This window comes from Nannospalax galili, unplaced genomic scaffold (assembly GCF_000622305.1).
Source record: "Nannospalax galili isolate Female #2095 unplaced genomic scaffold, S.galili_v1.0 scaffold279, whole genome shotgun sequence".
Taxonomy (NCBI): Eukaryota; Metazoa; Chordata; class Mammalia; order Rodentia; family Spalacidae; genus Nannospalax; species Nannospalax galili.
Window position 1 is genome coordinate 3,056,937 of NW_008343971.1, and position 11,820 is coordinate 3,068,756.

The following is an 11,820-nucleotide window of genomic DNA, read 5'->3' on the forward strand; positions in this document are numbered from 1 at the left end:
CCTGGTCTACTTAGTGAGTTCCAGGACAGCTGGGGCTACAGGGAGACCCTGTCTCAAAAAGATGCCCCCAAATTTTTTTATTTATTATTTTTATGTGTATGCGTGTATTGCCTGAATGTATGTGAGTGCACCCGTGTCCTGCAATGCTGTGGAGGTCAGAAGAGGGCTTTGGATTCCCCTGGAACTGGAGTTAAGGATGGTTTGTAGCCGCCATGTGGGTGCTGGGAATCGAACCCAGGTCCTCTGCAAGAGCAGTCAGGGCTCTTAACTGCTGAGCCATCTCTCTAGCCCCTAAAAATTTTACATGTATTTATGTGTGTGTGTGTGTGTGTGTGTGTGTGTACCAAGATACTATTGGAGGCCAGAAGAGGGTGTCAGGTCCCCTGCACCTACAATTAGAGACAGATGTGAGTAGCCTGAACTGTGTGCTGGGAATGGAACTCCAGTCCTCTGCAAGAGCAGCAAGTGTACTTAACCACCAAACCATCTCTTTAGCCCCATTTCCAGAGGATTTTAGTGTTTTTTTCTCACCTAGGGTATTCCTGGGGACAAGGGTTGTCCAGCAAGAAATTTTCACAAGTATATTGTGTTTCTATCTGAACCAAGCCTGACAAGGTGTATGCATGTGGGTGATTTAAGTCCCTACAAACTAGAATAACTAGTTTGAGGCATAAAAAGGAGATGTCACAGGTTTCTGGAAACCCAGAAGTGTTGGTTGATCTTTCTTTTCTCCTTCTTGATAATTTAGAAGACCTTTGGGGTTCTACCGCCCCCCACCCCCGCCCCCAGGTGCCCTGCTGCTTTAAGCTTAAGCTGTTGTTTGGGAGGAGATGGGGAGGGAAGTGGAGGGCGCCCGCCTACCTGGGGAAACCTGCAGTTAGGTGTGGCTGGAGCTGGAGCCGCTGGAGGTGCGGGATGGGCTGGAGGCGGGCTGAAAGTTGGAGTAAGCAGGAAGTGAAGCTGTGGCTGCCCAGGGAGGAAACAGCCTGAGCGAGTTCTGCTGTGGAGAGGCCTAAGTGCTCCGAAACATGGTGAGTGACCTGGGAACTAGGAAAGGACGAGGAAACTAGGAAAGGGATCGGGCCTGGGTGGCTGTGTGGACAGAGGTAAGTTGGTGGCAAAGTCAGAGGGCGGGCTGCGCCGGGGCAGCGCTGCCTGTGACCTCTCTACTTTATCAACTTGTCCACAAATAGCTCTGGGCCTCCTGGGCGGAGGTTCCTGACTCTTCTCCACTGCCTTCCTCCCTTGACCTCGGTGCTGGATCGGACCAGGGTTTCGGTGGGGGCTGGGGACCCGAATTCCTGGCCAAGCTGCCGCGCCGCGCCCTCCCCCTCCACTGCCTCCTCCAGCTGGGCCGGAGCCGGCTGTTGTGACATTACCCGGCCGGGAGCAGGGCCACAGCTCCGGTCTCAGATCCCAGCCTGAGGACTGGAGTTCTCCCCTTCGCTTTGCCCTCTGTCTGTGCTGATACCCAAAGGATCTGCCTGTCCACAGAGTCCCAGCAAGAAGTCCCTTCTCTAGAAACAGGAGGAAGAGAGCCAAGGAGCTAGACGTTGGTTCTCCGTGATAATCTAATTTCAGCCCACACCCATGGCTGGTACCTGGAGGCCCCCTGGGTCACCAAGGGAGGAACCCTTGTTCAAAAGCCTTATCAAGAGGCCTCCTGAATAGGAGTACTTGTACTTAGTTTCCCCCAGCGCCTTGATGGGTGGGTGGGTGTTTTTTTTTAAATAAATATCTATATAACCAGCCAGTGGTGTGGGGTCAGCACCTGGAGCTAAATAATGAAGAAAGCAGAAGTGTGTGGTCCAACGGCCCATGGTGCCTTCTGGGGGCCTTGGTTGTTCGTTGCTTTGGGTCACCACCACTGAACTGAGGTTACACTACCCAGCAGGCTTGGGGACCACAGAAGCTCAACCAGCTGTCTGGGAGAGGCAGTTGGGTTGGCCAGGCAAGGGTGCTCTGCTAGCTAGCAACCACACTTTTCCAGAGAACCTGGTGGGATCAAGGAAGAGGGTAAGTGGGAGGAGGGTAGATAGCACTTGGCTGTGCACCCCAGGGGGATATTGTGAGATGCCAGCTATCTGCTCATAACCGACTTTGTGGGGCACAGAAACCAATAGCTGACTGTTGCTTCTCCTTATCAGGGTCCTGGAAGGCTGATGACAGTTCAAAATCACATTTCATCTTCTGGAACTTAAAATGCATTTATGTGGCCTATGAGATGGCTCAGTAAGGAAAAGGGCTTGCCATGGAAGCTTGGTGGCCTAATTAGATATCCCACAACACCTATCCCAACATGGGAGAGAATCAACTCCTGAAAGTTGTCCTCTGACCGCCACCTGTGCATATGTACCCCCCCCCATAATAAGTTCAAGGTTTTAATGTTTTTATATGTGACTGGGGATGTAGCTTAGTTGGTGGAGAGTTTGCCTCCCATAAGTGAAACACTGGGAGGTTGAGGCAGGAGGATCAGATGTTCAAGATCATCCTACTTAGCAAGTTTGAGGCCAGCCTGGGCTACCTGAGACTCTATCTTTAAATATAAATAAATAAACAAACAGAGCTGGAGAGATAGGTCAACCAGAAAACTGCTTACCATATAAGCGTGGGAATCCACGTTTGAAAAAAGGAAAAGGTGTAGTGGTGCTTGTAATCCCATCATGAGTAAGGGATAGGCTGATCTCTGGGGCTTGCTGGTCAGCCAGTTTAGACTAATCTTTGAGCCCCAGGTCAATGGGAAACCCAGTCTCAAAAAAAAAAAACCAAAAAAACAAGGTAGCTGATTCCTGAGGAGCACCACCCTGACGACCCGAGACTGACTTTTGGCTTCCACTTGTGTCCATATACACATGCACATGCACCAATATGAACACATATCCACACATAAATATCTTCAGGCTCGATTGTAAGAAGAATACATAAAATATTCTCATTGTAAACAAAGCATTAAGAACAGCTAAAATCCACTTCAGACCTTCCAACTTCCTCTGGCCTCTTGGATCCTCTATTGCTTGGCCTAATTAACCCGTGTTGTTGACCAGGAGGAGGCCAGCGGAGGAAATGACAGAGTGCGAAACCTGCAGAGTGAGGTGGAAGGAGTCAAGAATATTATGACCCAGAATGTGGAGCGGATCCTGGCCCGTGGAGAGAACTTGGATCATTTACGCAACAAGACAGAGGACCTGGAAGCCACGGTGAAATGGGGGCGCCTCCTGGGCTGGAAGAAGAGCGCAGGGAGAGCTGTTATGGGGGAAGAGAAGTTTTTGCCGGGCAGGGACAAAATGAACACAAGGCGTGGCAGGCTACCTTTTCTAGCTACCTTTTTGCCTATTCTGGGAATTACTGAGTCCCCACTTCCAGTTCCTTGATACTGTATTGGTTGGTAGAGCCCAGAGAGTGGGTCTAGTGGTGAGGCTTGGGTGTGTGGGGGCTGCACCCACAGAGGAATTTCTGAGACAGACAGTTCAGTCCATTCCTGCATTCTTAGGCCTTTTTTGGTATGAAACGGATTTCCTTTTGAAGCCTGCCCCTGACAATCATTTAGGCTTGACCTTTTCAAGGCAAAAATATGAGCTCTGGGAAAATCTTCCTTGGGGCTTTGGCCTTTTCCTGGAGTTATTAGACTGGGGGTGGAAAAAAAAAAAATTAAAGCGTTGCTGAGCCAGCTTTAAAAACAACTTGGGGGCCAGGTGAGGTTGCGCACACCTTTAATCCCAGCACTCGGAAGGCAGAGGCAGGCAGATCTCTGAGAGTTCAAGGCCAGCCTGGTCTACATAGTGAGTTCCAGGACAGTTGGGGCTACAGGGAGACCCTGTCTCAAAAAAGTAAAATAAAATAACAATAAATAAAAACAACTGGGAAGAGCAATGAAATTCTTTGATCCCAGGGTCCTTCTGCCAGCCAAAAGCTAGAATAATATCTCCCATACATCTTACTAGACCTTCTCCTTTCTTTCTTCTGTTTTGTTTTGTTTTTTGAGACAGGGTTTCCCTGTAGCCCCAGCTGGCCTGGAACTCACAGAGACCAGGGTGGCCTCGAACTCAGAGATTCGCCTGCCTCTGCCTCCCAAGTGCTGGAATTACAGGTGTGCATGCGCCACCACACCCGGCTCCCTTCTCCTCTTTCTGCAGCCATAGGCTGAGGCCAACTTCTCAGGGAGGGAGGAAGTCAAGGCTGCAGCCTCAGGTTTGAGTCCAGTGGAGAGCTCTGGCTCTCTGAGTCCCATGTATAATCTTGAAACTTAGTGCCTCTTTCCACAGCTTAAGCTGGGTACATAGCCCAGGGAGACAGTGTGCTGGAGTCACCTAGGAAGAAGGAAACTCATCTGAAGAATTTCCCAGATAGGCACATCTCTGGGGCATTTTCCTAATTGCTATTTGATGTGGGAGGGCCCAGCCCACGGTAGGGTGATACCATTCCTAGGCAGGTGGGCCTGGGCTGTATAAGAAAGGTAGTTAAGCAAGCCAGTAAACAGCATTCCTCTGTATTCTCTGCTTCAGCTTCTGCCTCCAGATTTCTACCTTGAGTTCCTGCCCTAGCTTCCCCTCAGAGTTGGATTGTGACCTAGGAGTTGTAAAATGTAATAAACCCTTTCCTACTCCAAGTTGGTTTTGGTTAGTGTTTCATCATAGCAACAGAAACCAAACTTGAACAGTTAGTGTCTGCAACTTGAGTTGGGGGAGCAAGAGGAGATTCTCTACTCTTCTAACCTTCTGTGCGGTAATGGTTCTTCTTCCAGCTTCCACAGTCCCTAGAGGACAAAGTGTCATAGAACTGAGAGATGTGCACACCTGGAACCTGTAACCCCTCAGTCCCAGGGTGTGCCCTCCCAAGGGCAGATTGTGCTGCCAACTCGGCAAACCTGGGGGTAAGCAGGTGTAAAACACCCTTCGGTGTGTAAGACAATGCAGGTGTAATTGAAAAGGAAGGGGGGCTGGTGATGTGAGTCAGTTGGTAGAGTGCTTGCCTAGCATGCACGAAGCCCTGGGTTCAGTCCTGTATAAAGTGGATATGGTGGCACATGCTTGTGATCCCAGAACTTGGGAGGTAGAGGCAAGAGGATCAGAAATTCAAATCCAGGCCAGGAAAGTGGCTCAGGGGATAAAGGCACTTGCCTAAGCCTGATGACCTGAGTTCCATCCCTGGGACAAATATAGTGAAAAGAGAGAACTGATTCCTGCAAGTTTTCTTCTGACCACCACATTGTATAAATAAATGTAATTTTTAAGGGGGCGGATCTTTTTGAGATAGGGAGACAGGGTTTCCCCAATAGCCCCAGCTGGCCTGGAACTTACTATGTAGACCAGAGAGCTTACCTGTCACAGAGATCCACATGTCTCTGCCTCCCAAGTGCTGGGATTAAAGGCTTGGGCCACCATGCCTGGCAATAAATGTAATTTTTTAAAGAAGTTCAAGTTCAGGGCTGGAGAGATGGCTCAGCAGTTAAGAGTACCAACTGCTCTTGCAGAGGACCCACGTTCGATTCCCAGCACCCACATGGCGGCTACGAACCGTCCTTAACTCCAGTTCCAGGGGAATCCGACACCCTCTTCTCACTTCCATGGCTTGTATGACATGGGTGCACTCACATACATGCAGGCAATACACTCACACATAAAATAAATAAACTATTTTTTATTTAAAAAAAAAAGAAGTTCAAGTTCATTTTTGGTTACACGAGGTACTGTCTGGGAAAAAGAAAAGGACTCCTCCAGGCCCCCTGCCACATTCAGGTGATGAGCTCAAGAATGCTAAATTTGGCCGGGTGTGGTGCACCCACCTTTAATCCCAGCACTCAGGAAGCAGAGGCGGGCAGATCTCTGTGAGTTCAGAGGCCAGCCTGGTCTACCTAGTGAGTTCCAGGTCAGCGGGGGCTACAGGGAGACCCTAATCTCAAAAAGACCAAAAAAAATAAAATAAATTTTTTAACTTGGCCTATGGATTGTTATGAAGGAATATTATGAAGGTAGGAAGATAGAGAATCTTCTAAAAAACGAAACAAACACATCAATACATCAAACACATCAGCATGTATGGCCTCTTGCCACCAAGCCTGATGACCAAATTAGATCCCTAAAACCCATGTGGTAGAAGGAGAGAACTGACTCCTGTCCTCTGACTTCCATACATGAGCTGTGGCACGTGTGTGCCCCCACACATAATCAAAAACAAACAAATAAGGTAATAAAAACCTTTTCTGAAAAAACCTTCCCATTCCCATCATACCAAGAATTGTACTTTTATTTGTTTTGTGGTAGCAAGAATTGAAGCACTGATGTTGAGCTATGTTCCGGCTTGATCATTTTTATTTCAGTTATGTTACTTCAATTTATAATGTAAATAGCTACATGTATGACATGTGGGCCTCAATTTGTACTCTTGTTCCAGAGGAAGGAGCCACTGAGTCATTCACTTTATTTTGTCCCCAACAGTCTGAACACTTTAAGACGACATCGCAGAAGGTTGCCCGGAAGTTCTGGTGGAAGAATGTGAAGATGATTGTCCTCATCTGTGTGATCGTTTTTATCATCATCCTCCTCATCGTGCTCTTGGCCACTGGTGTCATCCCCACTTAGGAACTCCTCCCACTCCACCCTCCTCTTCAGGGGTGACCCTCTAATGGGTGCCAAGAGGGGTCCTCTCTTGTCTTCCACAGGAATGCTGCTCGGTTCCCATGAGGGCCCCCTGCCATATCATATGCCCCAGGAACACCTTGATTCTCCCCAAAAGGAAAGAGCTGGACTATGGCAGCATCTCATTGGTCCTTTGAGCGGGTTAGAGAGACTCAGAGGACCTTGCTTGTGACTGGGAAACTGGCTAGTGGGCAATAAAGACCCTTCAGTATCCCTTTGTGTGTGAGGCCCTCTCTCTGTGTGTCTTTCCCCCTTTGTCCTTCCTTTTCTTTCTTCCTGAGGATACACTCTGGTCTGGGGTCTCCCATTCCAGGACCAAAATGTTACAAGGGTGGAGAGCACAGGTTTAGAGAGAGAGAGAGCAAGACAGAGGCTCAGAGACTCCTTTTCATGCTGGGATTGTAGGTGTGAGCCACCACACCCAGCTAGAATAAGTAAGTCTGTGTGGACTCTTTTTGTCTATTTTTTTGTTTGTTTGTTTTTTGTTTTGAGACAGGATCTCCCTGTAGCCCCAGGTGGCCTGGAACTCACTTTGTAGACCAGGCTCGACTTGAACTCACAAGAGATCGGCCTTCTAAGTGCTGGGACTAAATGTGTGCCACCAGGCCCACTTCTTTTATCTTTTTAAAAAGAATTAATTTTATTTTTTTAAAATTATGTGTATGCTGGAGGCTCAAAGGTTAAGAGCAACTTTGGAAAGGACTGGGGTTCAGTTCCCAATACCCACATAGTAGCTAACTACCGTCTGTAGCTCCAGCTCCAGGGGATCTGATGCCTTATTCTGGCCTTGTATACACATGGTACCCTTACATACATGCAGGTAAAACACTCAAACACATAAAAAATTAAAACTATGTGTATGCATGAGTGCCTCTGTGGGGTTATGTGCACATGAGTGCAGATGCCTGAGGATGTTATAAGATGGTGTCAGGTCCTTTGGAGCTGGAGTTACAAGTGATTGTGAGATGCCTGACACAGGTGCTGGGAACCTAACTTGGGTCCTTTGCAAGAGCAGTTCGTGATGGATGAATCATCTGTTCAGGCTGTCCTTTCTTCCTTCTTTTCTTTTTTTAAAAATATTTTATTATTTTTGTTTTATGTGTATGCATGTATTGCCTACATGTAGGTAAGTGCACCCATGTTCTGCAATGCCCACATTGGTCAGAAGAGGCTGTCGGATCTCCTGGGACTGGAGTTACAGACAGTTGTTAGTTGCCATGTGGGTGCTGGGATTCGAACCTGGGTCTTCTGCAAGAACAACCAGTGTTCTTAACCGCTGAGCCATCTCTCCAGTCCTCTTATTTTCTTTTTATAACTACGTATGTGTGTATATGTAGGTTTGTGCCCATACGCCTGTGCACGTGTGTGGTGGCAGAGGTCAATGTTGGATGACCCCCCACTGCTCTCCACCTTCCTGGTGGACTTTTATTTCTTCATGGCCTGGCAGTACCAGGAATTGAACCTTGGGTATCATGCTTGTGAGAAAAACACTGCTGCAAGTTATAGCCTCAGCCCTCACCTTACTTTTTGAAATGGTTTCTCACTAAACCTGGAGCTCATCAATTCAGAATTTAGCTAGGTTGACTGGCCAGAGATACATGTGTCTCCATCTTCCCAGTGCTGGGGTTACATACAGGTATATGAAGCTTTTATGTGGGTGCTAGGGATCCTAAATCAGGTCCTCATGCTTGCATGGCAAACATTTTACTGACTAGGCCATCTCTCCAGCACTCCCTGTCTTTTTTTAAAATTTATTTTACTATTTTTATTTTGTATTTATGAGTGTATTGCCTACATGTTTATAAGTGCACCTGTGTTGTGCCATGCCTGAGGAGGTCAGAAGAGGATGTCAAATCCCCTGGAACTAGAGTTACTAGCTACTATATGGGTTCTGGGAACTGAACCCTGGTCCTCTGCAAGAACAGCCAGTGCTCTTAACTGCTGTGCCATCTCTGCAGCCCCCTCCCCTGTCAGTCTTTTCTTTCTCTTCCTCTCCCTTCCTTCCTTCCTTCCTTCCTTCCTTCCTTCCTTCCTTCCTTCCTTCCTTCCTTCCCTCCTTCCCTCCCTCCCTCCCTCCTTCCTTCCTTCCCTCCTTCCTTCTTTCCTTCCTTCCTTTCTTTTTGTTTGGTTTCTGAGTCAGGGGCTTACTGTATAGCCCTGGCTGGCCTAGAACTTACAGACATTTGCCTGTCTCTGCCTTCCAAGTGCTGGGATTAAAGATGAGTTCTGCCATGCCCAGTCATCCCTATCTTTCTTTTTGCCATTCTGTCCATTCATTGTCACAGATCACAAGAATTTTCTAGGGAAATTCTTGCACAAGGAAAATTAAAACCTCCACAGCATTTTTTAAAAATGTTTTTATTTTTTAGTATTTTTATTTTATGTGTATGAGTGTATTGCCTGCATGTATGTGAGTGCACCCCTGTCATACAATGCTACGGAGGTCAGAAGAAGGCGTCAGATTCCCCTGGAACTGGAGTTAAGGACAGTCTGTAGCTGCCATGTGGGTGCTGGAATCAAACCCGGATCCTCTGCAAGAGCAGTCAGTGCTCTCAACCACTGAGCCATCTCTCCAGCCCCCAAACCTCCACAGCATTTTAGGGTAGAATGCAAGAGTTAGTATCATTGGGTCCTGTCATGTCCCTTTACTATTCTGAAAGGGTTTACAAAGACATGGACAGATCATTCAGGATCTAGTTCAGGGCCTCCTTCCACTTCTGCTATCTTTCTTCTGTGGTCCTGTTGTAACTCAGAGCCCCAGGGTAAAGGAACTAGTCTGCTTTTCCTTTTCTGGTTGTTCTGTATGTTCTCTTTGTCTTTTGTCTGCCCCTGTTCTCGGACTTCATAGGGCCCTGGATCTCAGCTGCCCTGAGGGGGTGAGAGCACCTCTCTCATGTCTCATGGCTAGTCACAGTCAATGTCACAGGACAAGGCCTGTAGCCCTTCTTCCACTTGTTGCACAATGAGCCTTTTGTCTTTTGACCTCCCTCCTCCCTACCAGGTTCCACAGTCATGCAGCCATTCTTTCCAGGGCCCAGTCTGCCTTGGTTTGTGGGGAGGGCTCTTGGCTACCTCTGTCCCTGTTTCCTCCACAGGCTTTCCAGAATTGGAAACAGCCTGTTGTTGAGAGGATATGAGGAAAGAGCAGGGTTAAGAGACAGAATTTGAGACTAAATAGAGGTCAGATACTGGAACCATGTCCCACATTCCAGGGATGGCAGAGGAAAGCACCAAAGAGTTCCTCTAGGTTGGGTTTGGCTTGACTACATCTATTCATCCTCTTTTTCCTCAGCCCACTCTTAGGTGCTATGTCTAAGCTTGGAAACCAGACACTCCAGGATGGAATATGGTCTGTCTTTACAGAGGCTCAACCCCAGGGAGGGAAGCCCTTGACTCCTTGGTTAAGAGAGGCTTCATTTAGGATGTCAAGGGTGGCCTGGGAGGTGGAGGACAGGACTTTGGTGATATGGCTACAGCAAGGAGAGGATAGGTACTTTCAGCTCAGGAAGGCTTCACAGTGCTAGCAAACACCAGCATCCTTGACAGGGGAGCAGGTGTCAGGCAGAACTGGACTGAAAGTTCCTTCTGTAGAGTCTAGAATACAGAAAAACCAGACCTAGCACCTTCCCCATGAGATGGGGGAGCAGGCTACTTTCTTTTTCAAATAGGCGTGAAAGTCATGTAATATGCAATATTTTGTTTTGTTTTTTGAGACAAGGTCTTCCTGTAACCCCAGTTGGCCTGGAACTCTCTATGTAGACCAGGCTGACCTCAAACCCAAGGCAAACCTCCTGCCTCATCCTCCTAGATTTTGGGATTATAGGCCATGTCCAGTTCATTTTTTTTTTCAAGACTGCAAAGGCTGGCCTCAAACTCACCATGTAGCAAATTACTTTCTTGAACTTTTGATTCTTTTGCCTCTTCCTCCCCGGTGCTGGGGTTTCAGGCCTGTGTCACCACACCTGCTTTATGTGGTACAGGAAATCAAATTCAGAGCTTGGTGTGCCCTAGGCAAGCACTCTAACAGCTGAGCTACATTCCCAGCCTCAATTTATCACTTTATACAACTCAGCAACATGTAGTGTATTCAGAATGTTGCCTGCTCCCTCTCCCTAGTTCCAGAACCTTAGAGTGGAGGATCTGGTTCTAATTTCTAGTGAAATGTACTCACTAAGATAGCAAACACCTTTCCTGACTTGTTGGTGACATCTCCAGCACCTAGCACAGTACCTGACAACTGCACTCCCATAGACATACTTTTATAACTGAACTGATGCATCCCCAGCTCACCCCATCTGCCTGATCTATCCTCAGACCCAATAGGCATGGTTCCCCAATTCACCAGGTTGGGATGTCATTCGAAGTGGGGTGCTGGTGGCCCGGTAGGAGGCGCCTCTTCGACCCTGTCGCTGTAACCAGGCACTTTCGATTTGCCCTGACTTCGGGCACCGCTGGGGAAGGCGCGCCCCCCGCCCCCGCGGTCCCGGCCCGCCCCGCCCCTCGGCTTCCTCCCGTGCCGCTGGCACTGCGGCCGCTGGAGCTGGCAGAGGAGCCGGGAACCGGCTAGCAGGAGGCGGCTATGGTGAGAGCGGGGCAGGGTCGGGTCGGCTATGTGGTGGGGCAGACGGTGGCCGGCAGGAGGCAGGAACTCGAACCCCAGGAGTGGGAGCGCGCGGGGTGGGGGGGAGCGGGATCACGCAGATCGTTCAACCAAGGTAACTGCAGTGGACCCGGGTCTGACAGACCGCACGCAGCCAAGTGCGAGGGTGTGCGCCCCGTCGGGGCGGAGTGAACCCAGCTTCCCACGCTCCTAACAAGCAACGCAGTGACCAGCGCCGGCTTAGGAATCCTACTCCGGCTGCGATCCTGGCTGTTTGACCCAGGGCAAGTCACTTAACCTCCCCGAGCCTCCTTTTCCGCATGGTGAAGTAGGGGCAGTAATACCTACCCTATTGGGTCCTTGAGAGGTTAAAGGAGATTCTATGGCCGCTGCTCCCAGGCACTCAGAACTCTTGGCTAAGAAGTGGTAGGTAATGTGATGACCTCTTCAGCTCTTCCCGGATTTAAGAGAAACCAGGGCTGGCCCAAGGCTTGGAAACTTGAGCTGATGCCTGGTAGATGCCGCTCCAGATCCTTGACCTGGTGCTAGAGGATAAACACTTTCCCAGGGGGGGGGGGGGGGGGG

At 48.9% G+C, this 11,820-nt stretch overlaps 2 protein-coding genes across 2 annotated transcripts in view; both read left to right on the plus strand.

Annotated features, from left to right (window-relative positions):
- Window positions 1-876: 876 nt before the first annotated feature.
- Window positions 877-6,849, plus strand: Vamp8 (vesicle associated membrane protein 8). Its single transcript, XM_008840276.3, has 3 exons — window positions 877-1,031; window positions 3,045-3,197; window positions 6,435-6,849. The coding sequence occupies exons 1-3, from the start codon at window positions 1,029-1,031 to the stop codon at window positions 6,576-6,578; spliced, it is 300 nt and encodes a 99-aa protein (XP_008838498.1). The 5' UTR covers window positions 877-1,028; the 3' UTR covers window positions 6,579-6,849.
- Window positions 6,850-11,133: 4,284 nt separating this feature from the next.
- The window catches only part of Vamp5 (vesicle associated membrane protein 5), a 12,435-nt gene continuing 11,748 nt past the window's right edge, over window positions 11,134-11,820 (plus strand). Inside the window, exon 1 of the mRNA XM_008840277.3 lies at window positions 11,134-11,217. Coding sequence (XP_008838499.2) covers window positions 11,215-11,217 — 3 coding nt within the window. The 5' untranslated portion in view covers window positions 11,134-11,214. The remainder of the gene's footprint in view (window positions 11,218-11,820) is intronic.